The sequence below is a fragment of the Sus scrofa genome, chromosome 7 (genome assembly GCF_054392235.1).
Source record: "Sus scrofa isolate SSC_HxYL_T2T_F1_AM1 chromosome 7, Sscrofa_HxYL_maternal_Yorkshire_Landrace_v2.0, whole genome shotgun sequence".
Lineage (NCBI taxonomy): Eukaryota > Metazoa > Chordata > Mammalia > Artiodactyla > Suidae > Sus > Sus scrofa.
Genome location: NC_139389.1, coordinates 105,235,972 through 105,262,929, shown reverse-complemented (window position 1 = coordinate 105,262,929; position 26,958 = coordinate 105,235,972). Strand labels below are relative to the sequence as shown.

Below are 26,958 nucleotides of genomic sequence, written 5' to 3'. Positions count from 1 at the left end.
GTTTCCTCTGCGCCGGAAGAAGAACCCGAAAACGCTTTTAGAATTATGGCGGCGGTGGATATCCGAGGTACCCTGTGCTGTCACCCTTTATTTCCTGTTTGGGGTCTGGTTTAGGGATTTACAGCGTGCGGGGGCAAGGTTCTGGTTCGTTTGGGTGCTCTTCTGAGTGTTTTGTGTGAACGACCCAAAGCTCTGGTCTGGAGAAAACTTGCCTCGTTTTTCGCAGTTCTTCAGGGGTCTCTTGAAACGAAGCGGTTGGGAGAAGCTCTGGGTTTTGAATCCTGATAAATCTTTGCAAAAACTTTAGGGCCCCTCTGTGAGGGTGAAGGAGCGGCCTTTGCACAGAGAAGGGGTTGGGGCAGTGAGCCGACAAGGTTTGATTCCTCCTTGGGGCTTGTCTTGGGGATACCTTATTCCTGATGTCGCGTCCCGCACGTCCGTCATCTCTGTGAGTGAATACCGACGATTTTCCTCTCTAACTTTTGTTTTTGAGTGTATAGTCCCTTCCATCGAAAACCCAACAATTACTGCGGGCAGAGGTCGTTTCTTTTTCACAGCTGAACTGTAGAGGTACTGAAATATTTGTTGAATATTCAATGAATAAGTATATGGAGACGCATTCCTGTAATTGCTCTCTCAGGTCGCGCCGCATTAAACCGTACGTTCTCTTAGCACATGAACATACAAACTTTTCAGTGAAACTCTGGGATTCCGGAATGAACCCGCGGGCGATTTAAAAATAACTGTAGCATGTCGCAACATTGTAAATCAACTATATAATTCACTAAAACTTACAAAACAAATAATTGAAGCACAAGAACTTAGTTTCAAACAGACCAGGTTCCAGCAGGTTGGGAGGAGGTGTCATGGAAATTCCCAGGAAAAACTCATGAGAGTGAGAGTGCACTTGTCAGTATATCTTACTGTTGTGGTGGTGGCGCTCACAAAACTTCTGCACTTGTATGAGACTTTTAACATTTGTTTCCATTTGAAACTTTGTAGTACTTAAAAGAAGTATGAATTTTTGTACCTAGACGCAAGCGAAAAGCCAGGCTTAAATTTACTCCTCTTACCCCCAGCAGATTAAAGAAAAACGGCTTTGGTTAAAAGATTTTTAACTGATGTTTTCCTGGTCATTTCAACATAGGGTTGTGGTTTTATTTTTTATTTATTTTTTGTATTTTCTAGGGCCGCACACACGGCATATGAAGGTTCCCAGGCCAGGGGTCGAATCGCAGCTGTAGCCTCGGCCTTCCCCAGAGCCACAGCAACGCGGGATCTGAGCTGCATCTGCAACCTACACTACAGTTCACTGCAATGCCGGAACCTTAACCCACTGAGCGAGGCCAGGGATCGAACCCGCAACCTCATGGTTCCTAGTTGGATTTGTTAACCACTGAGCCACGAGGGAAACTCCAGACATAGGGTTGTTTTTGTTTGTATATACTTAATTTTTATACTTAATTTTTAAAGGGAGAGGTTTGAAATTCCTTTCTCTGTGTTAACCAAATTGAAGTCCAGCACACATATTACAAATATATTGTCATTTTATGTTGTCAGAATGTCCAATTATCTTCAGTATTTCTGGATAATGCCTATTATTTGTTTGCCTTTCATTATACGTGGAAATACCAAGTCCCTAGTTTCATTACTTGCTAATTGTCAGCTGTACTATGGCTATGTCAACATGCTTTCCCTTACTACTGAATAAAAAAGAGAACCATTTAGTCCATCAGATAGTTCAGCTTTCATAACTTTTTCTTTCTATTTAGATTTGTTAGGGTCATTGCAGAGGCCCTAAGATGGAAACTATCTGGTGTGTCAGAAGGACAACAGGGAGGCCAGTATGGGCTGAGAAGAAGACCTTATTTTCTTCTCAGTAGATGAGGTCAGAGAGAACTGGTGGCTTGATCAAATAGGAATTGTAGGCTATGGGAAGATCTTAGGCTTTTCTCCTGAGTAAAATGGAGAGCCACTGGAGGGTTTTGACCCAAGGGGATGAGCATAATCTGACTTTTTTTTTTTTTTTTTTAGAATCATCTTAGATGCTGAGAACACTGTAGGAGGGCAATTGTGGAATTAGGGAGACCAGTGAGGATGCCTTTTTTTTTTTTTTTGTCTTTTTTGTCTTTTGTCTTTTGTTGTTGCTGTTGTTGCTATTTCTTGGGCCGCTACTGTGGCATATGGAGGTTCCCAGGCTAGGGGTTGAATTGGAGCTGTAGCCACCAGCCTATGCCAGAGCCACAGCATTGTGGGTTCCGAGCCGCGTCTGCAACCTACACCACAGCTCACGGCAACGCCAGATCGTTAACCCACTGAGCAAGGGCAGGGACCGAACCCGCAACCTCATGGTTCCTAGTCGGATTCATTAACCACTGCGCCACGACAGGAACTCCAGGATGCCATTTTTGTAATGCATGGAGATTGGAGGTAGCTCAGACTAGAGTGGAAACAGTGGAGATGGTAAAAAGTAGTTGGAGTCTGCTTGTCTTGGTAGTATATTCTCTTTATTGGGTTGGGGTCACATGTAGTTTCTAATATATTCTATTTAGGGACAGATAATATATTCTATTTCACAGCCACACACCACTCTCTTAATCTGTTAACTATTCTGTAAGTGAACATCTTGGATACTGGAATGTATGAAAATCTTTGACCAGTAGAGTAACTTGTCTTTAGCATTTAATCATGAATTAATAAACATTTGCTACCTCTTACAAATCAGGTCCTGTGCTAGTTTCTGATGAGTAACCTACAACCCCTGTTCCTTAAAAACTCAACGTTTAATGGGAACATGTTTGTATTTGTGAGTTAGGAGATGATACTATGATTAATGATGCAAGTATATAGAAATTACTGTGAGAAAATAGAGAAAGAAGTCATTATTTTTGTCTTGCAAAATAGAGGAAGGCTTTGCAGAGATTGGTGACATTTGAAATGAGTTTAATCTAACATGGCCATTTGAATTATCTACTAAACCTACACCCATAGCCTCAAGCCAGAAATAAATTTGGTCATCTTAATCTTAAAATAAATTGACTACCAGTATTACCACTACCATCGTCATAGTTAACATTTTTTTGGTTATTATAATGTGCTTAGCATTTTACATACATAATCTAGCATGGAGATACCATTATAATTCCTGGTTTTATATGTGAGAAAACTAAGGCATTGGGAAATTAACTTGCCCAAAGTCCTGTAATTGTCAGTATACTTTTCCTTGTGGCAGTTCTGCTTTGTGGTGGTTAATTGTGGGCAGTGAAGACAGGAAGACAGGAAGCCCTGTAAGGAGACTGTTGTCCAGGTGACACTTGGGAAAAGATTAATAAGATATTGGCAAGGGAGAAGGGATGGAGAAGTGAATTTCATTAGATGACATCCTCTCTAGAACAACACTTGGTCTACAAGTGGTCTCCAAATCTAGAGTATCTGCCCTGACTTCTCGCATAAGTTCTCTTTATTGGATATTTTCAGTTTGAGGCAGCAGAGTGTAAAGGAGTGTGACTCCAGTGATGTTCTGAAACTGGGCTGTCTGGATCAAATCTCAGCTTTACTGTTTAGTGACTTTGTGACCTTGACAAGTTATTTAACCTTCCTGTGTTTCATCTTCTGTAAAATAGTAACAGTAATAATACCAACCTCAAGTTACTGGGTAAAGTGCTTAGAACAGTGCCTGATACGAAGTTAGTATGTTCAAAAGTGGTAAATACTGTTTTCTCTGTTTATATTTGTCTCACAGGTCATTTGCACTGTACTTTTTAATCTTTGTATAGTTTACTAAATGAGGAAAATATGATAGAAAATTGCTGATCAAGAAATAGCTGGGAAAAAAAAAAAAAAAGGAGTTCCCGTCGTGGTGCAGTGGTTAACAAATCTGACTAGGAACCATGAGGTTGCAGGTTCGATCCTTGGCCTTGCTCATTGGGTTAAGGCTCTGGCATTGCCGTGAGCTGTGGTGTGGGTGGCAGAGCGGCTCGGATCCCGCGTTGCTGTGGCTCTGGCGTAGGCCTATGGCTACAGCTGCGATTCGACTCCTATATGGGAACCTCCATATGCCGCGGGAGCGGCCCTAGAAAAGGCAAAAAGGAAAAAAAAAAAAAAAAGAGTTAGCTGGGTGAAGAAAATTGTAAGGAGAATTTACCGAACAGTCACTTGAAGCAGATGACATTTATAATTTTTTCTAAGAATCTGATTCCATATTTAAACTCAGTATATCCAAGCCAAATTCATTATCATTTCTTCCTTAAATGATTTATTGGTTCCTAAGTTCTCTGACTTTAGAATTGGTCGTTCAGGAAATTGTCTCTTTTTTTCCCCTAAAAATGTTTCTTTTGTCCTTATCTTCCTGTACCTTGCCATTGCCTTCCTCTTAGGTCCTCATCACCTCATGCCCCTATCTATAGACTTTTCTGTAATTGTGTAAGTAGGACCTGTTTATTTGTTTCTGCAGATTATTTCTCTACTTAAGCTGAAATGATCTGCAGTACAATCAGTTTATGACACCATGACACCATGTAGACATAGTTTCTACTGTGTAAGTGAGAAACTAACCTAAAATTGTCCTTCCACAAATGTTCTTATATAAATATTCCTAAGGAAATAGAGAAAATATGTAATAAAGTTCCTTTAATCAAAACTACTTTAATAACTGGACTGTGGTGTTTAAAGCTGAAAATAATGGCAATCTTTAGTTGCTTTTCATTAGAAAATCTTTTTCTGAAAATGTTTTTTTCTTGGCCTGTTAGATATTTGGTTATGGCATGATCCATTTATGATGGTCTGTACTGATTATTTGGTCATTAACATGCTTCATCTATTTGTTTCCTTCTTCATTTTATAATGTATCCAGCATGTTTTACTTTTCTATAATTACTTTTTCAGTTTGATTCATTTCACTGATGCCTTGGATTAGGTTAGACTTCATAGATGCCTAAAATAATTACAGTTTACGTAGGCATTTTGATGTTCATGACTTAGTGGGACCTCATGGAATGTAGAACTGGGATTTAGAACTGTCAGCGGTATGAAACATCATTTCAACCTGTACCCAACAAGAGCTCATTAATTAAAGCTATCTAGCTCTACTTAGCATGTCTTTTTTTCCTTTTTCCATTTTGAAAAATTCAAGATTTAATTCTTTAATGTATGAAATTATATAGTTGTAAATAAGGGCATTTGCCTTCTTTTCATTTGCCCCCCTTTATGTCATTATTATCTCATTTATATTAATATCTTCCTACCTTAATTCTGTCTCCTTAATTGGAAAGTCTCAGACTGGTGGCTATGGATGTATTTTCTTTGGCATGCATATTGTTTGAAACTTTTTGAATTAGTTGCCACTTTATTATAAAAACTAAGAATTTTCAATTTTTTGGAAGACCTCTCTAGATTTCAAACCCTATAACTTCACCTAATTGAATTGTTCATTAAACATAAAATATATGTTTATATTTCACTATCTTTGTATATACATTCTCTCTACTTGGAAGTACTTTATATCTCTTTCCTCTGTGGTAAGCCTCTATTTATTCTTTAACATGTGGTGCTAAAACTGACCTTCTCACCCTAGTGAAAATTGTTCTTGTTTCTTCAGGTAAGCTATTCTGCTCCTTCCACTCCCTCCCTCTGCTCTCATGGCACGTTTATTCATACCTGTATTATAGTTCTTATGTAGTGTTATCATTGTTTCTTGTATATTGATTTCTTCAGTTAGACTGTGTTTGTAGGTTAGGATCCTTATATTCATAGTGCCTCCGACATTATATGCATAGTAAATGTTTGTTGGAATGGATTTTCTTTTCTCATCTCTTTTCGTTTTGTTTCTTTTCTGTAGATAATCTGCTGGGGATATCTTGGGTTGACAGTTCCTGGATCCCTATTTTGAACAGTGGAAGTGTCCTGGATTACTTTTCAGAAAGAAGTAATCCTTTTTATGACAGGACATGTAATAACGAAGTGGTCAAAATGCAGAGGCTAACATTAGAACACTTAAAGTAAGTTATTGTAAGAAGGTAGCATCTTTGCCAGCTAGAGATTTCATGATGACTATTTCTTTCAAGCTGTGGATTGTGAAGTACAAAGGAGTTTTGGAAGAACTGGAGTTTTGTTTGGATTTGTACAAATTATTAGTAGTCATTTGTAACCTAGGAAGTCTTTATATACTACTGTTCAAGTCTTTATATATTACTGTGCAATTAAAATATAACTCCGAGGTTTGGATGTAGATCTAATGAGTGATTTTAGCAATGCAACTGTTATCCTCAGCTAGGGGACTATAGTTATTGTCTCCTCTACATCTAATTTAATGTCTCAGACCATAGTTGAGTTCATAGTAGATTTTTGTGTAAAAAATAAAAATTTAACCAAACAAGTGCAAAGCAAGATTCTTTAGACTTAGGATGCTAAATAGGAATTTGTTACTATTACAAAAGTTTCTGAAGCAAGTGTGTGTTAAGAGTTTTTCCTCTGTCAGCTAAAAATGGGGTGAGGTTGGGGTTCCCAGGAAATTAAATTTCTAGTATTTTAAATAGTTTTTGTTATAAGGTAAATATTTACATTTACTGAGATGCTTTTAAACATAATATATTAGGAAAAAAATTGTTGGGGGCAAGGATAAGGTTTTTGATGTTTTCTAGTTGGGTAGACTATGTAGTTGACATTATATAGTTAAGACAGGTATAGTCTTCATGTGTATTTTTGTTTTTATTTATTTACTCATTTTTTGCTTTTTAGGGCCGCACCTGTGGCATATGGAGGTTCCCAGGCTATGGGTCCATTTGGAGCTACAGCTGCCAGCCTACACCACAGCCACAGTAATGCCAGATCTGAGCCGCGTCTGTGACCTACACTACATCTCAGGGCAACTCTGGATCCTTAACCCACTCAACGAGGCCAGGGTGTGAACTGGCAACCTCATGGTTCCTGGTTGGATTCATTTCTGCTGCACCACGACGGAAACTCCTTCATGTGTATTTTGTATTATTTATTGATCTCCTTGGTCAGGAGGCATGGTATTTTGGTTGTCTTTATTTAAATGTATGTTTTTCAGTGTACCTTCATCACTGAAAATACTCCAATTTAAGTTCATTATGAATTTTTGTAGAGAAATTTTGTTGTTTAAAAACCAAATCTTACTTTAACTGTGTTCCACCTACCTGGAAAATTAGCAATTTTATTGAGCAGCCAGTTTTTTAGATCAAACATAGGCAGTTTTATTCTACTTAAAATATTTCTATGCTTTTATTTATTTATTTTTTGTCTTTTTGCTATTTCTTGGGCCATTCCCGCGGCACATGGAGATTCCCAGACTAGGGGTCCAGTCGGAGCCGTAGCCACCAGCCTACACCAGAGCCACAGCAACACGTGATCCGAGCCTCGTCTGCAGCCCGCACCACAGCTCACGGCAGCACCGGATCATCAACCCACCGAGCAAGGGCAGGGACCGAACCTACAACCTCGTGGTTCCTAGTTGGATTCGTTAACCACTGTGCCACGACGGGAACTCCTCTATGCTTTTATATAATAATATGAATATTCTACAGAATTGTTTATAGGGCATTTATAAATCTCTGAATATCTGTGTCCTGTTTTCAGTCAGATGGTTGGAGTGGAATACATCCTTCTGCATGCTCAAGAGCCCATTCTTTTTATCATTCGGAAGCAACAGCGGCAGTCCCCTACCCAAGGTAAAATGTGTAAACTTCCTGGCATTATTTTCTCTTAAAATACCATACTTTATTTACTTCCTGAGCTATATGTTCTTATTTTTTGGGATTGGATTCTATTTTAGGGATCTGTAGCAATCCATGTGTGAGCTTCCTATGCTTTCCCTCCTGTGAGGGGCCACACCAAGTGCACCCTCTCTCCAGCAGTGAAATTAGCCCCCTATCCCCTGGCCCACTGGCCCCCTGTGTAATGCATCTCCTCAGGGGAAGACTATTTGAAACTCTGAGTCCAAAACTTTTATTGGGGGCTGATCATATAGATATCTTCTGCCTACCAAAATTCTAGACTTCAGAAGAAAATCAGGTTTAATTCATGGTAGGTGCAGTTGCACCAGCTTCATAATGAAAATTCTTGTTGACGTATTCAACAAAAAGTCTTACTTGGGTTATATTACTAAACAAAAACTTGCTTTAGAAATCATACCGAAGAATACAGAATTCAGATTTGATTTTGAGTCAAAGAGCTAGTTACCTATACTGGAGATGACCAGTTTCATCTCCTAAATTAGATACTCTCATCAAAACATTTGAAAAAAACCTTCACCCTAGTATTGATTCCAGAGGGTGACTTGCTAATAATGAAGTTTGGTTCCAGAGTAAAGAATCCAAGTTTGCTTTCATAGTCAATGATCTAGAGTCCCTGTCCAGAAAAAAAGAGAACCTTAGAATAAAGGCAAGACCAGGAGTGAGATTTCCATGATGAAAGGATTCCAGGTACAGAAGCTACACAAGATGTCACCAGCCTCACTAGCGGCTGTTTTATTCCTTAGGGACTGGGGCACAGAGGCTAGTTCATTGCATCTGATAAATTCATCCTGGGCCCTAAAACTGCCTTGCTCTAAGGTCTTATTCCCCAGAGTGTGGTTGATTGACAGCAGCCTTGGATCACTTAGGAACTTGTTAGAAATGCACTCCCTTGGAGTTCCCATCGTGGCTCAGCAGAAATGAATCTGATTTGCATCCATGAGGATGCAGGTTCAATCTCTGGCCTCGCTCAGTGGGTTGGGGATCTGGTGTTGCCACAAGCTGTGGTGTAGGTCGAAGATGCAGCTTGGATCTGGCGTTGCTGTGGCTGTGGTGTAGGTCAGCAGCTACAGCTCCGATTCGACCCCTAGCCTGGGAACCTCCATATGCCACAGGTGTGGCCCTAAAAAAAAAAAGAAAGAAAAAAAAAATAAATGCACTCCCTTCTGAGTAAGAATCGGATTTAACCAGATACTCAGGTGATTTAGATGCATATTAAAGTTTAAGAAAAACTATTCCTAAGACAAAAATTGACGTACTTTTTCTGTGAAGATCTAGAGATGAAATATTAGGCTTTGTGGGCCTGTAGTCTCTGAGACAACTACTTAAATAGTATCATAGCAGCCTTAGATGATAATGTGAATGAATGGGTGTTCCTGTTTTCCTCTATAACTTTATTTACAAAAACCAAAATTGCCAAACCGTACCTTAGGTTTTAATATAGGAAAATGTCAAATTTTTGTTGTTCTCTTTATGGAAATATTTAGCAGTTTGTGTGCATAGCTCTATTCATGAACTTTCCTCTCTCCGCCCCCTGGTTTTAGTTATCCCACTGGCTGATTACTATATCATTGCTGGAGTGATCTATCAGGCACCAGATTTGGGATCAGTTATAAACTCTAGAGTGGTAAGTGTATTCACATTCTTTAAACACTAAAGAAAACTTGTAATTGAAGTACTTTGCTTTTAAGAATTATGCAGGAGCTCCTCTCCCTTCTGAAGGTTGGTATAAAGTGTTGACTTTTAGAATGTCTTGGGCATTGGTTACTATGGGCCAACTCTGTGTTTGAAGTGTATACCTCAGCCCCAGCTAGCTAGTGGTTCAGGTTCTGAAAAATAGAAAAATTACTGTCTTTGCATATGTAATATTTTGCATTTTACTTTGGAAATTTTGATTGATTCATGAGATTCAGAATTTGTTTTCTTTTTTCTTTTTTTTATTACTCAATGAATTTATTACATTTAAGAATTTGTTTTCTTTTTATAAGCTTACTGCAGTGCATGGTATTCAGTCAGCTTTTGATGAAGCTATGTCATATTGTCGATATCATCCTTCCAAAGGGTATTGGTGGCACTTCAAAGATCATGAAGAGCAAGGTAGGTGGGCACATGGGCTCTCCTAAAACACTTTTTGTTACTCTGAGAATGAAACTTTTCTTTCAGAAAAGGGCTGTATGATTTCTAGGTGTGTTTTACTTTTCCATGGGGAGACTTCATAGGATAACATTGTCAGAGCTATGCTTCATTGAACTAGATATGGTAATAACAGCCTTCGCTCAGGGACAGATAAAAATTTTAATCTCTTGGGTAAGTGGTAATCTTTGATAAGTTGATTCACGGTTTTAAAATATTTAGAACATTTGGAAGAAATCTGAATGAGGAATAAGTAATGATGATACTTCCTGCTTACCTAACTGTTGAGTCATCTCGAAATCTGAAACCCACAATCTCCCGAGTCTTCAAGGTAGAGAAGATGCTCTTAAAGCCCTGTTTCCAGATGGCCAGTCTGTTTTCTGATGTTTCCATGTTACCACGTGTCATGATGCCAGGTCCTGTAGTTTCCATAGCTGGTAATCTGCTACTTAGATAAAATAAGTATTATACCCTATTTTACCAATAAAAATACTTTTAGAAACATGTCTATAGAAATATACCTATGTTCTGTAATTCTAGAGAAATAGAAACTAAGAATGAATTACTGTTGAAAAGTTAGCCTTTAAATATAATTCAGAACTGTGGAATGAATGGTCTTTGAGATACAGTTATATTGATTCTTAATAGTAGGTGCTGGTGCCAATATTTGACTAAGAAAAGTTTGCATCAGTTGAATAAACTACATGATGGAAGATAGTATGAGAAAAAAAAATATGTATACATATATGTGTGACTGAGTCACTTTACTGTACAGCAGAAATTGGCATGACATTGTAAATCAACTATAATAAAAAATTTAAAAAAATAATTGAATAAACTTCTCATAAGGGCTGTTTGCCCCTACCCTAATGAAATATTTGGAATAAAACTTAATTGGAACCCTTCCTTTAGAGACAGTCCACCAGTACACTCCCCTCCCATGGAAAATTCCACATGGAATTAACTTCAGAATTTCTCTTGCAAGTTCTTTTCTTTCTTGTCTTCATAATCGTCTCTTGTTTGGTTTGTCCTATTATTTCAGTGGATTATAGTCTTCATAATTTAGTGTGGTAACTTGCATTTGTGAAAGTTGCATTTTCTATTTGTACCTATTAGGTTTTGTGGGAAAAGATCATTTAATACACTTAAAATATACACAAGGTAATTTTGGAACAATAACAATGGAAAATTTTAGCTTTAAAATTCTATGTTTATCCATGTTTACATGCTAAAACTGAAATGTCTTTAAAAGATATGTGAGCTTTTTAGAAGTTCCCATTGTGGCTCAGTGGTTAATGAATCTGACTAAGAACCATGAGGTTGTGGGTTCGATCCCTGGCCTTGCTCAGTGGGTTAAGGATCTGGTGTTGCTGTGAGCTGTGGTATAGGTTGCAGACGCGGCTCAGATCCCGCGTTGCTCTGTTTCTGGTGTAGGCCAGCGGCTACAGCTCTGATTAAACCCCTAGCCTGGGAATCTCCATATGCCGCCGGAGCGGCCCAAGAAATGGCAAAGAGACAAAAAAAAAAAAAAAAAAAAAAGATATGTGAGCTTTTTAAATATTAGATTTTTAATCCCATTTCAGAGGGTGAGTTGGAACACTTCTGTGTATATGCTATGTTTAGCATATCTGGAGGATTATCTTTTTAATAGCAGCCATTAAAAATAGTGAAATTTCAATATATTTATGGCAAAAATTTGTAAACTATAAGGCACTAAACTATTTAGGCAGTGTTTTGATTTGGACTTCATATTTTGCTAGATAAAATCAAACCTAAAGTCAAAAGGAAAGAAGAACCAAGCTCTATTTTCCAGAGACAACGTGTGGATGCTTTACTGCTGGACCTTAGACAAAAATTTCCACCCAAATTTGTGCAGGTAATTAGAATATGTGTGGTTAATTTTGATTTGGCGCTTTTTCCTGGCATATTTATTTTTAATTGAGAACTGTTACAGATGTGACCTAAAAATAATGATTTTCATAATTAGTTAAAAAATGATCTCTGAATCAAAGTAATGTTTTCCAAAGACTTAATGCACAAAATGGGTAAAAGGAATGGAATTAGTAATCTTCTGTGGTCTTAAGTTTATAGTTTAATTCCTCATTAAATCTGCACAAACTATGAAGAACGCATATAGATAATATTCTCATTCAAAAGGTTGCTGAACGTGTCATAGATGGTATCAAAACTGGAATTTGGAACTTGTTGTTTTTACTCTATATGCTGCCTTGCAGTCTGATTTTTTTTTTTAAGTCCTTAAATGACAGAATAGTTAAAACTTTTGTAACAAAAAAAAAAGAATATTTGATGTGAAGGGTTTGGGATGGTAAATGGAGGAGGCAGAAGTAATAATAACTAGACTTATATCATATTGGTGTTTAAGTTATATGAATTTCATTATGTTATTTTGGGTATTCCAGCAGCAGTAGCAAGTCCATCTACCATTCTACTAATTGAACTGTTGAAGAGAAATAGGTGTGAGATGGAATATATGATCATATTATTCTCATGGTTAGTCTCAGTTCTTATTTGTCTTTTCAGGGCTGTGTACACACAAGGTCATAGATACTTTTATTCTTGGAGAAAGCCTATTTAAGAGATTTTCAAGGGCATTTTTGGATTAAATGAGATTTTTCACATCCTGAGATGACTTTAGAACAGGCCTTCCCTTCCCCCTTACCTGACTCTATTATAAGAGGTATGTGTTCAGAATGGTGATGGGATAGTGAAGGGAGCAGGGGCCATAGTTGAAATTCAGGACAGAGAAACCAGTTTAGAGAAATCTCATGCATTGCACTTGAAGATGAAACAGTGTCTGTTGCATAAATAAATGAATTATAGCCCTGTGTAGAGTGATGAGGAGTGACTGCGGAGTGTGAGAGGTTAGGTGCGGTTGACCATTTGTCCACTGAGTACATAGTATATATGAGGGAGGCTGGGGGCAGAAACACATAGACCTGCATTGTACTGTAGCTATTAGGCATATGTGACTATTGTGCATTTGAAACACAGCTAGTCCAAACTGAGTTGTGATATGTGTGAAATACCAAAAAGAAGTAAAATAGCTCATTAACAATTTTAAAATATTGGTTGTGTGTCAAAATGATAATGTTTTAGATACATTTGGTTAAAATAATAAAATTCATCTGTTTCTGAAAATGTAACTACTAGAGAATTTAAAATTATATTTGCAGCTTAGATTTGTGGCTTGCAGTATATTTTGGACAGTGCTGATCTAGAAAACAGGGACAGAAAATACAAAACCAGAAACATGAAAGATTATTGATGAACACATACCCAGAAAGCAAGAAAATCCCTTAGTTCTTCTTTTTTTAGTTTCCTGAGGTGTAAATTTAGATTGTTTGAGATCTTTCCTCCTTTTTAAGATAGGGATATATTGCTGTAAACTTCCCTCATAGTACTTCTTTTGCTGCATCTCTTAGGTTTTGGTATATTGTATTTTCATGTTCATTTCTCTCCAGGTAATTTATGATGTCCCTGTTGATTTCTTCTTTGGCCTCTTAGTTGTTTAGGATTGTTTTGTTTAATTTCCACTTGTAAGTTAACAGAAGGAAAGAAATTACAAAGATTAGAGTTAAAATAAATGAAATAAAGACTAGAACAACAATAGAAAAAAATCAAATCGATGATTCACCAGAAACGAACATTGTAAATCAACTATACTTCTATTTAAAAAAAAAAAAAGTAACAATGGAACTAAGAATTGGAGGTTTTTTTTTTTTTTTTTTTTTCCTCTTCTTTTTAGGGCCATACCTGTGGCATATGGAGGTTCCTAGGCCAGGGGTCTAATCGGAGCTACAGCTGCCAGCCTATGCCACAGCCACAGCAATGACAGATCCAAGCTGCGTCTGCGACCTACACCACGGCTCACGGCAATGCTGGATCCTTAACCCACTGAGTGAGCCAGGGATTGAACCCACAACCTCATAGTTCCTAGTCAGATTCGTTTCCACTGCGCTACGACGGGAACTCCCAAGAGTTGGAGTTTTGTGAAGATAAACTTGACAAACTTTCAGCTCAACTGACAAATAATGTTAGAGATGAAAGGGAGTTCCCCAGTGGTCTAGTGGTTAGGACTTGGTGCTTTCACTGCTGTGGCCTGGGTTCAGTCTCTGCTCTGGAGTCTGAGATCCCATATTAAGCAACTGCAGCTGAACGCTGTGGCAAAAAAAAAAAAAAAAAAAAAAAAAGAAAGAAAGAAAGAGACATTACAACTGAGGCTACGAAAATAAGATGATCATGAGAGACTACTATAAACAATTTATATGCCAACAGAATGGACACCCTATAAGAAATTCCTTGAAATATATGCTTACCAAGACTGAGTCATGAAGAAATAGGAAATCAGAGTAGACCAAAAATGAGTAAGGAGACCAAATAACTAATCACAAACCTCCTAACAAAGAAAAGTCCAGAAACAGATGACTTCATGGATGCATTCTACCAAAATTTAAAAGAGAATTAACACCAATCCTTCAAATTCTTCCAAAGAATGGAAGAGGAGGGAACACTTCCAGATATGTTTTATGAGGCCACCATTACTCTGATAAAAAAGACACTACAGGACAAGAAAACTATAGTCCAGGTATAATAAAAATGGAAAAAGTTAAAGAGAGGATCCTAAAGGCACCAAGAGAAAAGCAAAGTGTTAATTATAAAGGAACCTCAATAAGGTTATCAGCTGATTTCTCTACAGAAACACTACAGGCCAGGAAGGAGTGGCAAGATGTATTTAAAGTGCTGAAAGGAAAAAATTTGCAACCTAGAATACTCTATCCAGCAAGAATATCACTTAAAATAGAAGGGGAAATAAAGATTTTCTTCAACAAACAAAAGATAAAAGAGCACAGCAATACAAAAACCCATTCTAAAAAAAATACTGAAAGGACTTCTTTAAATAAAAAAAAAAAAAAAAAAAAGGAAAATCTAGGCTGGAGGAAACCACGATTGGAAAGCAGTCACTTAAATAAGCCAGCATACCGATCTAAACATGAAGATGTTAAAAGGAAAAAATAAAAAGACATCAATTTCATACAATGTGGGCAAGGGAAGTAAGAAAAATTAGATTCTTTTTCTTTTTTTCTAAGGATGTGTTTGAGCCTGTATGATTATCAGGCTAAAGCAAGCAGATATAGGAAGGGGTTAACGTGCTTAAAAAACAGGGCAACCATAAATCAGAACTGAACGTTACATTCACAAAAACTGAAAAAAATATTGAAGCATAAAATAAATGGAAATCATCCAACCAAAAAAAGAAAGGAAGAAAAGAGAAACATAGACTACACTAGAAAACAAGGTTTAAAATGGCAATAAATACTTATCTATCAATAATTACCTTAAATGTGAATGGACTGAATGCTCCAATCAAAAGACAGAGTAGCAGATTGAATAAAAAAGCAAAAAGAGACTAACCTTAGGGCAAAGGACATTTATAGATTGAAAGTAAAGGGATGGGAAAAGATATTTCATGACAGTGGACAAGACAGGAAAGCAGGAGTTGCAATACTCATATCAGACAAAATAGACTTTAAAATGAAGGCCGAAAGACAAAGAAGGACACAATTTAATGGTTTAAAGGATCCTTAGAAGAAGAGGATATTACAATCATCAATATATATGCCCCTAATATAGGAGCACCCAGATACCTCCAACAAATACTAATAAAGGAGAAATTGATGGGAATACAATCATAGTAGGAGACGTTAACACTCCACTGACATCAGTGGACAGATTCTCTCAACAGAAAATCAATAAGGCAACAGATTCTAAAGGTAACAACAGAAAAGTTAGACTTAATCAACACTTTCAGGACATTACATCCAAAAAAATCAGAATATACTTTCTTCTTAAGTGCACATGGAACATTTTCAAAAATTGATCACATATTGGGGCACAAAGCTAACCTCAACAAATTTAAGAATATAGAAATTATTTCAAGTATCTTCTCTGACCACAATGGCATGAAATTAGAAATCAACCACAGGAAAAGAAGAAAAAACCTACTACATGGAGACATGCTACTAACATGCTACTAAACGCTACAACATGCTATACGCTACAGCATGCTACTAAAAAACCAATGAGTCAGTGAGGCAATCAAGAAGGAAATTAAGAAGCTACAACACGCTACAGCACACTACTAAAAAACCAATGGGTCAATGAGGAAATCAAGAAGGAACTACTAAAAAACCAATGGGTAAATGAGAAATCAAGAAGGAAATTAGAAGCTACAACACTCTACTAAAAAACCAATGGGTCAATGAGGAAATCAAGAAGGAAATTAAAAAGTACCTTGAGACAAATGATAAGGAAGACACAACCACTCAAAATCTATAGGATACCGCAAAAGCAGTGCTCAGAGGGAAGTTTATAGCAATACAGGCCTTTCTCAAAAGAGAAGAAAAATTTCAAATTGACAACTTAACCCACCACCTAAATGAATTAGAAAAAGAACAACAAGCAAAACCTAAAGTCAACAGAAAGGAGGAAATCATAAAGATCAAAGAGGAAATCAATAAACTAGAGATTCAAAAAATGATAGACAAAATGAATCAGACCAAGAGCTGGTTCTTTAAAAAGGTAAACAAGATAGACAAACCTCTGGCTAGACTCACCAAGAAGAGGAGAGGAAAAACCCAAATAAAATAAATGAAAAAGGAGATGTCACAATGGATACTACAGAAATACAAAAAACCATAAGAGAATACTATCAACCATTATATGCCAACAAATTCGACAATCTAGAAGAAATGGACATCTTTCTAGAGACTTACAGATGTGGTGTATATATATACAATATATATACACAATGGAATACTACTCAGCCATAAAAATAATACTCTGCCATAAAAAAGACAAAATAATGCCATTTGCAGCAACATGGATGGAACTAGAGACTCATACTTTAGTAAAGTAAGTCAGAAAGAGAAAGACAAATACCATGTGATATCGCTTATATCTGGAATATAATATATGGCACAAAGGAACCTTTCCACAGAAAAGAAAATCATGGACTTGGAGAATAGACTTGTGGTTGCCAAGGGGGAAGGAGAGGGAGTGGGAGGAAACTGGGAGCTTGGGGTAAATAGATGCAAACTGTTGCCTTCAGGATGAATTAGCAGTGGGATCCTGCTGTGTAGCACTGGGAACTCTGTCTCGTCACTTATGATGGAACACATAATGTGAGAAAAAAGAATGTATACATGTAACTGGGTCACCATGCTGTACAGTAGAAAAAATATGAATATAAATGATAAAGTCTCAAAAAAAACTATAGTCCAATACCCCTAGTGAATATAGATGTAAAAACTCTCAGAGAAATACTAGCAAATTGGATGCGGTATCACATTAATTAGATCATACATCATGATCAAGTGGGATTTATCCCTAGGATGTGAAGATCGTTCAGCATACTAAAACAATCAGTGTGATACACTGCATTATCAGGATGAAGACTAAAAATCACAATTATCTCAGTAGATGTAGAAACATCATTTTGGAAAATCCTTTTGTGATAAAAACACTCAACTAACTATGGATAAAAGGAATATACCTCAACATAATAAAAGCATGTATAACTAACCTACAGCTATCCTCATACTCAGTGATGAAGAACAAAGCTTTTTCTCTAAGATCAGGAACAAGACAAGGAAACCCACTTTTCATACTTCTGTTCAACATAGTACTAGAAGACCTAGCCAGAGGAATTAGGCAACAAAAAGAAATAGAAGATATCTAAATGAGAAAAGAAGTAGAATTGTTTCTTTCCAGATGATATACATATACATAGCAAACTGAAAGGGCTCTATTAAACTGTTAGAACTAATAAATGAATTCAGTAAAGTTGCAAGATAAAGTACAAAATCACTCAAAAGTCAGTTGCATTCCTATATAATAACAACAAACTATCAATGTAGGATATCAAGAAAATCCTGCTTAAAATAGTATCAGAAATACTTAGGGATGAACTTTTTGTTTTCATCTTTATTGAGATGTAACTGATGTATAACACTGTGTAAGTTTAAGGTGTGCAGCCTGTTGATTTGATACAGCAAAATGATTACCACCAGCTCATGTCACATAATTACTATTTCTCTTTTATGGTGAGCTCACTTAAGATTTACTCTCTTAGCAACTTTGTTTTTTTTTTTTTTTTTGTCTTTTGTCTTTTTTGTTGTTGTTGTTGTTGTTGTTGTTGTTGCTATTTCTTGGGCCGCTCCCGCGGCATATGGAGGTTCCCAGGCTAGGGGTTGAATCGGAGCTGTAGCCACCGGCCTACGCCAAAGCCACAGCAACTCAGGATCCGAGCCGCGTCTGCAACCTACACCACAGCTCACGGCAACGCCAGATCGTTAACCCACTGAGCAAGGGCAGGGACCGAACCCGCAACCTCGTGGTTCCTAGTCGGATTCGTTAACCACTGCGCCACGACGGGAACTCCGCAACTTTGAAATATATAATACATTATTATTAACTATAATCACCATGGTGTACATTAGATTTCCAGAATTTATTTCATCTTATAACTGAAAGTTTATACCTTTGACCAACATCTCCTCATTTCCCAAGCTCCCCCAGCCACTGGTAAGCACTGCTCTACTCTGTTTATGTGAGTTTAAACATTTTAGATTCCACCTATAAGTGATATATAGTATTTGCCTTTTTCTGTCTGACTTACTTTACTTGGTATAATGCCTGCAAAGTTCATCCATTTTCACAATGGCAGGATTTCCTTCTTTCTCATGGCTGGATAATATTCGTGTTTGTGTGTGAGACATATGTCTCTCTTTATTTCTCTCTCTCTCTCTCTCACCTACACACACCCCACATCTTCTTTAACAATTCTTCTGTTTATAGACATATTGGTTGCTTCCATATCTAATTGTGGGTAATGCTGCAATAAACATGGGAATTCAAGTATATGCTCAAGATCCTGTTTTCATTTCCTTTGAATGTGTACTCAGAAATGGACATGCTGGATCATATGGTAGTTCTGTTTTTAATTTTGGGGGGAACCTCCATATTGTTTTCCACAGTGGCCACACCAATGTTCCCACCAACATTGCACAAGTGTTTCTGTTTTTTCATCCTAGCCAGTATTTGTTATTTCTTTTTCTTTTCTTTTTTCTTTTCTTTTTTTTTTTGGTCATCTTTGTCTGTTCAGGGCCGCACCATGGCATATGGAGGTTCCCAGGCTAGGGGTCTAATCAGAGCTGTTGCCTTTGGCCTATGCCACAGCCACAGCAATGCCAGATCCGAGCTGTGTCTGTGACCTGCACCACAGCTCACGGTAATGCTGGATCCTTAACCCACTGAGTGAGGCCAGGGATCAAACCCGAAACCTTATGGTTCCTAGTCAGAGTCATTATTGCTGTGCCATTATGGGAACTCTGATACTTGTTATTTCTTGTCTTTTTGATAATAACCGTTGTAACAGCTGTGAGGTGATATCTCATTATGGTTTTGATTTGCATTTCCTTGATGATTAGTGATATGGATTAGTCATGTACCTGTTGGACATCTGTGTGTGTTCTCTGGAAAAATATCAGATCCTCTGCCCATTTTTTAATTGAATTTTTTTTTCTTTTGGGTTGTATGAGATCTTTATTTTGGATATTAACTTCTTATTAGATATGTGATTTGCAAATGTTTTCTTCCATTTTGTAGGTTGCCTTTCATTTTGTTGATGATTGTAGGTTGCCTTTCATTTTGTTGATGATTTCCTTTCCTGTGCGAAACTTTTTGATGTAATCTTGTTTATTTTTGCTTTTGATGTCAAACCCAAAAAGTCATCACCAAGACTGATATCAAGGAGCCTACTCTGCCTGTGTTTTCTTCTATGAGTTTTATGGTTTCAGGTCTTACATTCAAGTGTTTAATCCACTTTGAGTTAGTTGTTATGTGTGGTGTAAGGTAATGGTCTTTTTTTTTTTTTTTTTTCTTTTTTTAATACAGCTGCACCCGCAGCACAGGGAGGTTCCCAGGCTAGGGATCCAATTGGAGCTGTAGTTGCTGGCCTTTACCACAGCCACAGCAGCGTGGGATCTGAGCCACGTCTGTGACCTACACCACAGCTCACAGCAATGCCAGATCCTTAACCCACTGAGCAAGACCAGGGATCAAACCCTCAACCTCAAAGTTCCTAGTCAGATTCATTTTTACTGTGCAACGACAGAACTCTGATGATGGGCTAGTTTTATGCTTCTGTATGTGGCTATTCATTTCTCTCAACACCATTAATTGAAGGGACTCTCCTTTCCCCATTGTATACTCTTGGGCCTTTGTCATAAGTTAATTGACCATATATGCATGGGTTTATTTCTGGGCTCTCTATTTTGCTCCATTGATCTATGTCTGTTTTTATGCCATTACTCTGTGGTTTTGATTACTGTAGCTTTGCACTGTAGTTTGAGGTATTTGTATTCCCACATTTATTGAAGCATTATTCACAATAGCCAAGTTATGGAAACAGCTCTAATGTCCATCAGCAGATGAATAGATAAAGAAACTATGGTATATACATACAGTTGTGTTTTTGTTGTTGTTGTTGTTGTTGTTGTTTTCTTTTTAGGGCTGCATCCACGGCATATGGAAGTTCCCAGGCTAGGGGTTGAATCAGAGCTGTAGCTGCCAGCCTACACTACAGCCACAGCAATGTGGGATCCAAAACACGTCTACAAGCTACACCACAGCTCACGGCAACGCCAGATCCTTAATCCACTGAGTGAGGCCAGGGAATTGAAGTTGCATCCTCATGGATACTAGTCAGATTTGTTTCTGTTGAGCCACGACTGGAACTCCCATCATACAGTTAATTATAGTAGAGGGAATAATGAAATATGAAACCTGCATGTATCTATTATCTTGCTTCAAAAGTTATAAAGCATGGCCAGTCTCGTTGCATCTCTTCTTTCCTCATTTCCTCCCAAGTATTTTTTTGTTTTTTAGGGCCACTCCTGTGGCATATGGAAGTTCACAGGCCAGAGATCAGATGGGAGCTGCAGCTGCCAGCCTATGCCACAGCCATGGCAATGCCAGATCCGAGCTGCATCTGCGAGCAGCTCATGGAAATGCTGGATCCTTTGACCCACTGAGTGAGGCCAGGGATCAAACCTGCATCCTCGTGGATACTAGCTGAGGTTCTTAACCTGCTGAGCCACAATGAGAACTCTCTCTCCCAAGTATTTTAAGCAGGTTATAGACCTCATATCATTTCAGTGGGGTTTTTTTTTTTTTTTTAAAAACATTGTAAAGGTTTAGCCATAGTCAAACTTACATTGTCAGTTTTGAGAAACTGGTCTTTCTTTTAACCATCCAGGGGCCAAAAGCCAACTCACAAAGTTTATACAACTCTATGTAACAAAACTAAGAGAAAGAAGGCTTTCTCTATAACATCTCTTTGCCCCTCCTACCCACAACATTTCTCCTCAGATCTAGAGAGGAATGTAGATTCCTAGCATCCTTGAAGTCTCCTGTGAACTCCCGTTCACCCATTTTGTCTCCCAGAACAGTTTGTAGCTCAGGATGTAACTCCTATTTGTCCACTGTATTTAGCAGTTGAGCTGGATGTTGCCCCTTTTGGGGGTGATAAGGAGAATATTGAAGTCCTGCAGTTTCCTTTGAATCCCAACTAAGCGAAGAATTGCTGTGCAGAATGAAAGATCTGACCTTGTTCCTGACTCCAAGTGCCCCTATCATTTTTTTCCTACAGTTTGATTTCTGACAGTACTCATCAGAAGCTTTATTTTAATAGTAAAATACCTCTCCTTCTTTACTTCCCATACCTGCCAACTTTAAAAGTCAGAGGGTTCATCCAGATTTCTTTCTACTTACAGCTCATATCCTTTAAGCAGATAAGCCTCTGGAGTCTTTAAAGGCGTCATTATTCCCTTTCATTGGGTTCAACTTAGCTACATTTTGTAAAGCATTATATCTTCAGTGCAGAGCAAAAGAGCTTTGTAGATGTTCACGTGGTTTTTTTTTGTTTGTTTGTTTGACTCTTAGTTTCAGATTTGTGTCTTTTCTGGGGTAGGAGAGTATGGGGTAGGAGAGTAAGAAGTAGAAAATGATAAATTTAGTTTTTATGGCACATGGATCGTAGTTCCTCTTCATGAAGTCATTTATTATATAATTCACATGAAGATCTTATTTTAATGAAAATTCTTTCTTCAAGAAGAAGGAAGTTTGCTAATCTACCCTGTTTTCTTCTTCCTCTTTCTCTATCCCCTCCCACCCCCTGGCCCTTTTTTTCTAAATTACAGCAAAAGTCTGGAGAAAAGCCTGTCCCAGGTATGGTTCATATGATAATTCTTATTGAACTTGAAATAAAACCAAACACCCTGTTTAATTCAGTAGCAACTATAAAATGTGAATGAATTATGATCATTTTGTCCTTTTAGACTCTCGAATGGTAGTTTGTTATTCCTAACCTTTAAGACATGCTAAATTGCTGAAAGGTAGTGTTTTTGTGGTAGTGATAGTTTTTAAAAGATGAATTGGAGTGGAATGAACAGGTATTGGGGATGTGCAGAAAAACCAAGATGATTTGAGGTTGTCAGAAATGTGAAAAAAGGTCGACTGTTTTGTCGTTGAAAGTAGGTATTGAACTATCAGTTGAACTGGGATAGAATAATTATGTATCTTTTTTATGCATAATGTCTCATTTAAATGTCATTTTTTGTTTGTTTTGGTTTGGTTTTTTAAATTTGGTTGGTACTTTTATTTTATGGAAGTTCGGCATATGGAGGTTTCCCGGGCCAGGCAGCAAATCTGAGCCTGAGCTGTGACCTACACCACAGCTGTGGCAACACTGGAACCTTAACCCACTGCACCTGGCCAGGGATTGGACCTGTGCCAGTGCAGAGATCCTTAACCCACTGTGCCACAACAGGAACTCCAAATGTCATGTGTTTTTTATATCTAGTATCATAATTTACTTGTATTATCAGCTTTTTGGTTTGTAAATTGGTTCTTATACATCTGCCTGATGAAACAGCTATGTTTGCAATTTGAGATAAGCAATTCTAAATAAATTTTTGAAAGTCTGAACTATTCACATTAACCATTGTCTAAATTGGTCTCATCTCTTCACCATCGTCTCCCTCCAAAAATACCTGCTTTCAATGTCAAGTGGATCAAACAAAGAAAGAGGCAGAACCTATACCAGAAACTGTAAAATCTGAGGAAAAGGAGACCACAAAGAACATCCAACAGACAGCGGGCACTAAAGGCCCCCCTGAAAAACGAATGAGACTTCAGTGAGTATCGGAGAATGAGAGAAAAATTTGCAAAGACTCCTCTTGTCCACATTTTACCTCATTACCGTGACAGGCTTGTGAACTTTAAAATTCTTTGTCACAGTCATTGTATAGAGTGTGCTTGTTCTTTAAGAAAAAAATGTAAGGATCCTCATGCTTTCAATCTGAATATTTTTAATATATCTTTTGTAACCTTTTCCCTACTGGACTCAAGCACCTTCCTCACTCACATGTACTGCTATGTATGTTTAGAAACAAAATAAAGGTCTTTGAATATAAACTACTTTATGATGATTTTTCCCCCCTTATTTTTCTCTCTGAAATATTTTCAGGTGCATTTTGTGAACACAGAGGATAAAGTTACAGTAGTAATTAATCTTATTTTCTTTTATTACTTACATATTCCTGAGTATTAAAATAGTAAAGTTACTGAAAATTTGAAAGATAAAAGGAAAAAACTTCACTCACCAGTACCACTACCCCACAAATACTGTAACACTGTTATGAATTTTCATGGTATTCTTTTTCTGTATGTAGATGTTTTTTTAAAACCATAGTTTATAATTATTCTATTTATACAGTTTTACTTTATCTTATGTCTGTTGTAGGCACTATTCTGTTTGCTTAGTTTTTATAGACCATTTATTGACTGAATAATTCCTATGAATGATTATATCTATTTTCTTAAACTCTCTGTTTTTCCTGATTGGCATTATTTAAATAGTTGTAGTGATTATGTTAGTGTTAATGACTTCAAGGTTTAGTATTATTTCCTTAGTATAGAGTCCTAGCAGTAGAATCACTAGAACCTGTGCTTTTTTTTTTTTTTTTTCCTCTTAGTCCATGGTTTAGTCTTAGCCAAGTTGTTTTCTCAAAAGTTTTGGACCTGTTATTACTCTAACAGCAAAATATGAAAACACCAAGTTGTCTAGAATCTTGCTAACACTGAGTACTATCATTTGCATTTTTATCATTAATTAACAAAAAGATGAGGTTTCATTATTTAAAGTGGTTGAATAATTTCTCTTCTTTGTTTTTTGCTTTTAAGAAATGTCTGATTTTCTGTATTGCGTAAGATTATTTTAGCTTTTTCTTATTTTGACATAATTTCAGGCTTACAGAACAGTTGTCAAAATAGTACAAAGAATTCCTCCATATATACTTTTTGCCCACATTTTCCATATTTGTTTTATCCTTCAATTTCTGTCTCTCTCTCCCTATCTCTAACTCTTGCTGTCAGTTGCTGTTTCTCTCTTTATTTGTGTATAATACACAAATATATACACCTTTTATTTTGTTTTGGTTTTTTTTGGTCATGCCTATGGCATGTGGAAGGTCCCAAACCAGGGATCAAACCTGAGCCACAGCAGTGACAATGCTGGAGGCCACCAGAGAACTTCCTACACCTTTTATTTTGGATTGTAAGTTGCAGTTTTGATGCCTATTTCCTCTAAGAATTTTATTGTGCACTTCTTATAGTCAAAGACATTCTCCTACATAGCCTTAGTATGGTTATCAAAATTAAACCGGTATGATACCATTTCTAATCTGTAGGTCCTACTCATCTCTTGCTAATTGTGCCAAGAATGTCATTTACAGCAAAAGTATATCCTAAATTTTACATTGGATTTAGTTGTTTTGTTTCTTTAATCTGCTTTAATCTGGAACAGTTCTTTAATCTTCCTTGTCTTTCATGGCTTGGTATTTACAAAGTTTTAAGCCAGTTATTTTGTTGAATGTCCCTTAGTTTGGGTTCGTTTGATATATGTTCATGACTGAATTCACCTCATGCACTTTTGTCAGGAACATCATGTAAAAGATGCTCATGGAGGCATGCACAGTTGATTTGTCCCATTTCTGGTAATGTTAACTTTGATCACTTGGTTCAGGTAGGATTTGTTAGGTTACTTCACTGTAAAGTTAGTATTTTTCTTTTTGTAATTTATAGATATCTTTGAGGGAGAAATAGTTGGAGGCTCTGGAAATATCCTGTTATTCCTCAAAACTTTTACCCTCTAGTAGCATCCATTTGCTGGATCAAATGGTAGTTCTATTTTGAGTTTTCTGAGGAATCTCCATACTGTTTTCTACAGTGGTTGCACCAATTTACATTCCCACCAACAGTGTAATAGGGTTCCCTTTTCTCCACACCCTCTCCAGCGCTTGCTGTTTGTAGACTTGTTGATGATGGCCATTCTGGCTGGTGTAAGGTGGTACCTCATAGTGGTTTTGATTTGCATTTCTCTAATGATGAGTGATGTTGGACATCTTTTCATGTGTTTTTTGGCCACCTGTATGTCTTCTTTGGAGAATTGTCTGTTTAGATCTTCTGCCCATTTTTTGATTGGGTTTTTTGTTTTTTTGGTATCGAGCGGTAGGAGGTGTTTATAAATTTTGGAGATTAATCCCTTGTCCGTTGATTCACTTGCAAAGATTTTGTCCCATTCTGTGGGTTGTGTTTTTGTTTTGTTTAGGGTTTCCTTTGCTGTGCAGAAACTTTTAAGTTTAATTAAGTCCCATTTGTTTATTGTTGTTTTTAGTGTCAATGCTCTAAGAGGTGGATCTGACAAGATATTGGTATCGTTTATATAGGAGAGTCATTTGGTTCTGTTTTAAATTCGATTTTAGTTTTCCTTCATCATTATTTCCCCTTCTTATACAAAAGACAACATATTATGTAAACTTTTTCATTTTACTTATTTTCCACTTATTTAGGGATGACCTTTGGCATGAAGGTATTAACTCTAGTATTTTTCAATCTTTTTTTTCCCAGCAAAGTTCCCTTTTCTTTCACTTAACATTATTGTAAAATAGCACTTAGAGAAAAGTATGCAAAATAGTAGTACAATTCATTGTACCTGTATAACTTAAAGAAATTGAACATTGCCAATACCTCAGGAGCTCCTTTATGTCCCCTCCTAATCAATGCTTTTCCCTATTAGAGGTCACATTATCCTCAGTTTCATGGTAATCACTTATTTTCTTTACATGTTTTCCATATAACCATACATCCCTAAATAAATGTTTAGTTTTGATTGCCTATTTTTTATTTTTAATATGAATAGGTTCAATGTGTATGTTTCATGTATGATAACTTTTGTTCAATATGTTTGTGATGTGTCAAAACTGTTTCATGTTATTTTAGTTCTTTTATTTTTATTTCTGTACAGTATTCCATTACATATATATATTATAACTTAAAAAAACCCATTCTAATGGTAATGGATATTTGAATTGTTTGTGGTTTGGGGCTGTTGTGAAAAATTGGTTTTATATATATTTATAGACCGAGTTTTGTCATTACCACCACCCCCAGTAATGTACGTTGAAGTCCTAATTCCCAATACCTCAGAATGTGATGTTATTTGGAAATAAAGTCATTGCAGATGTAATTAAGATGAGGTCAGCCTGGAGTAGGCTGAAGTCCCAGTCCATTGTGACTGGTGTCCTTATAAAAAGAATGCCATGTGAAGGGAGAAATGGAGACAGCATGTGGAGAGAGAGGATTGGAGTGATGCACCTACAGCCCTAGGAATACCAACGACTGCCACCAAATTATCAGAAGCACAGAAGAGGTAAGGAAGCATTCCTCTGTAGGTTTCAGGAAGAGCATGGCCTTGCATATACCTTTATTTTGGATTTTTGGCTTTCAGAACTTTGAGACAATAAATTTCTGTTGTCTTATTTTCCAAAGTGTGTGTATTAGTTTATACTTCCATCAGCATGTATGGGAGTTCCTATTGTCTGCACCTTTGTTAACCCTTGATATCATCAATTAAAGAAAATTTTAGTCGGTC

General features: G+C 37.0%; 1 protein-coding gene and 1 long non-coding RNA gene across 4 annotated transcripts in view; both read left to right on the top strand.

Annotated features, from left to right (window-relative positions):
• The window catches only part of LOC146401829 (uncharacterized), a 227,940-nt gene that overhangs the window by 40,996 nt on the left and 159,986 nt on the right, over nucleotides 1-26,958 (top strand). The window lies entirely within an intron of this gene.
• Nucleotides 28-26,958, top strand: MED6 (mediator complex subunit 6). Of its 3 annotated transcripts, none has more exons than XM_001928042.5 (8): nucleotides 28-67; nucleotides 5,837-5,996; nucleotides 7,597-7,688; nucleotides 9,296-9,378; nucleotides 9,740-9,848; nucleotides 11,645-11,760; nucleotides 22,166-22,193; nucleotides 23,035-26,958. In XM_001928042.5, the coding sequence occupies exons 1-8, from the start codon at nucleotides 46-48 to the stop codon at nucleotides 23,163-23,165; spliced, it is 741 nt and encodes a 246-aa protein (XP_001928077.1). In that variant the 5' UTR covers nucleotides 28-45; the 3' UTR covers nucleotides 23,166-26,958. The 3 variants fall into 3 exon arrangements, with proteins under 3 accessions (XP_001928077.1, XP_084825756.1, XP_084825755.1); XM_084969630.1 differs by having other exon boundaries at nucleotides 5,837-6,497; nucleotides 6,759-7,688; XM_084969629.1 differs by lacking the exon at nucleotides 5,837-5,996.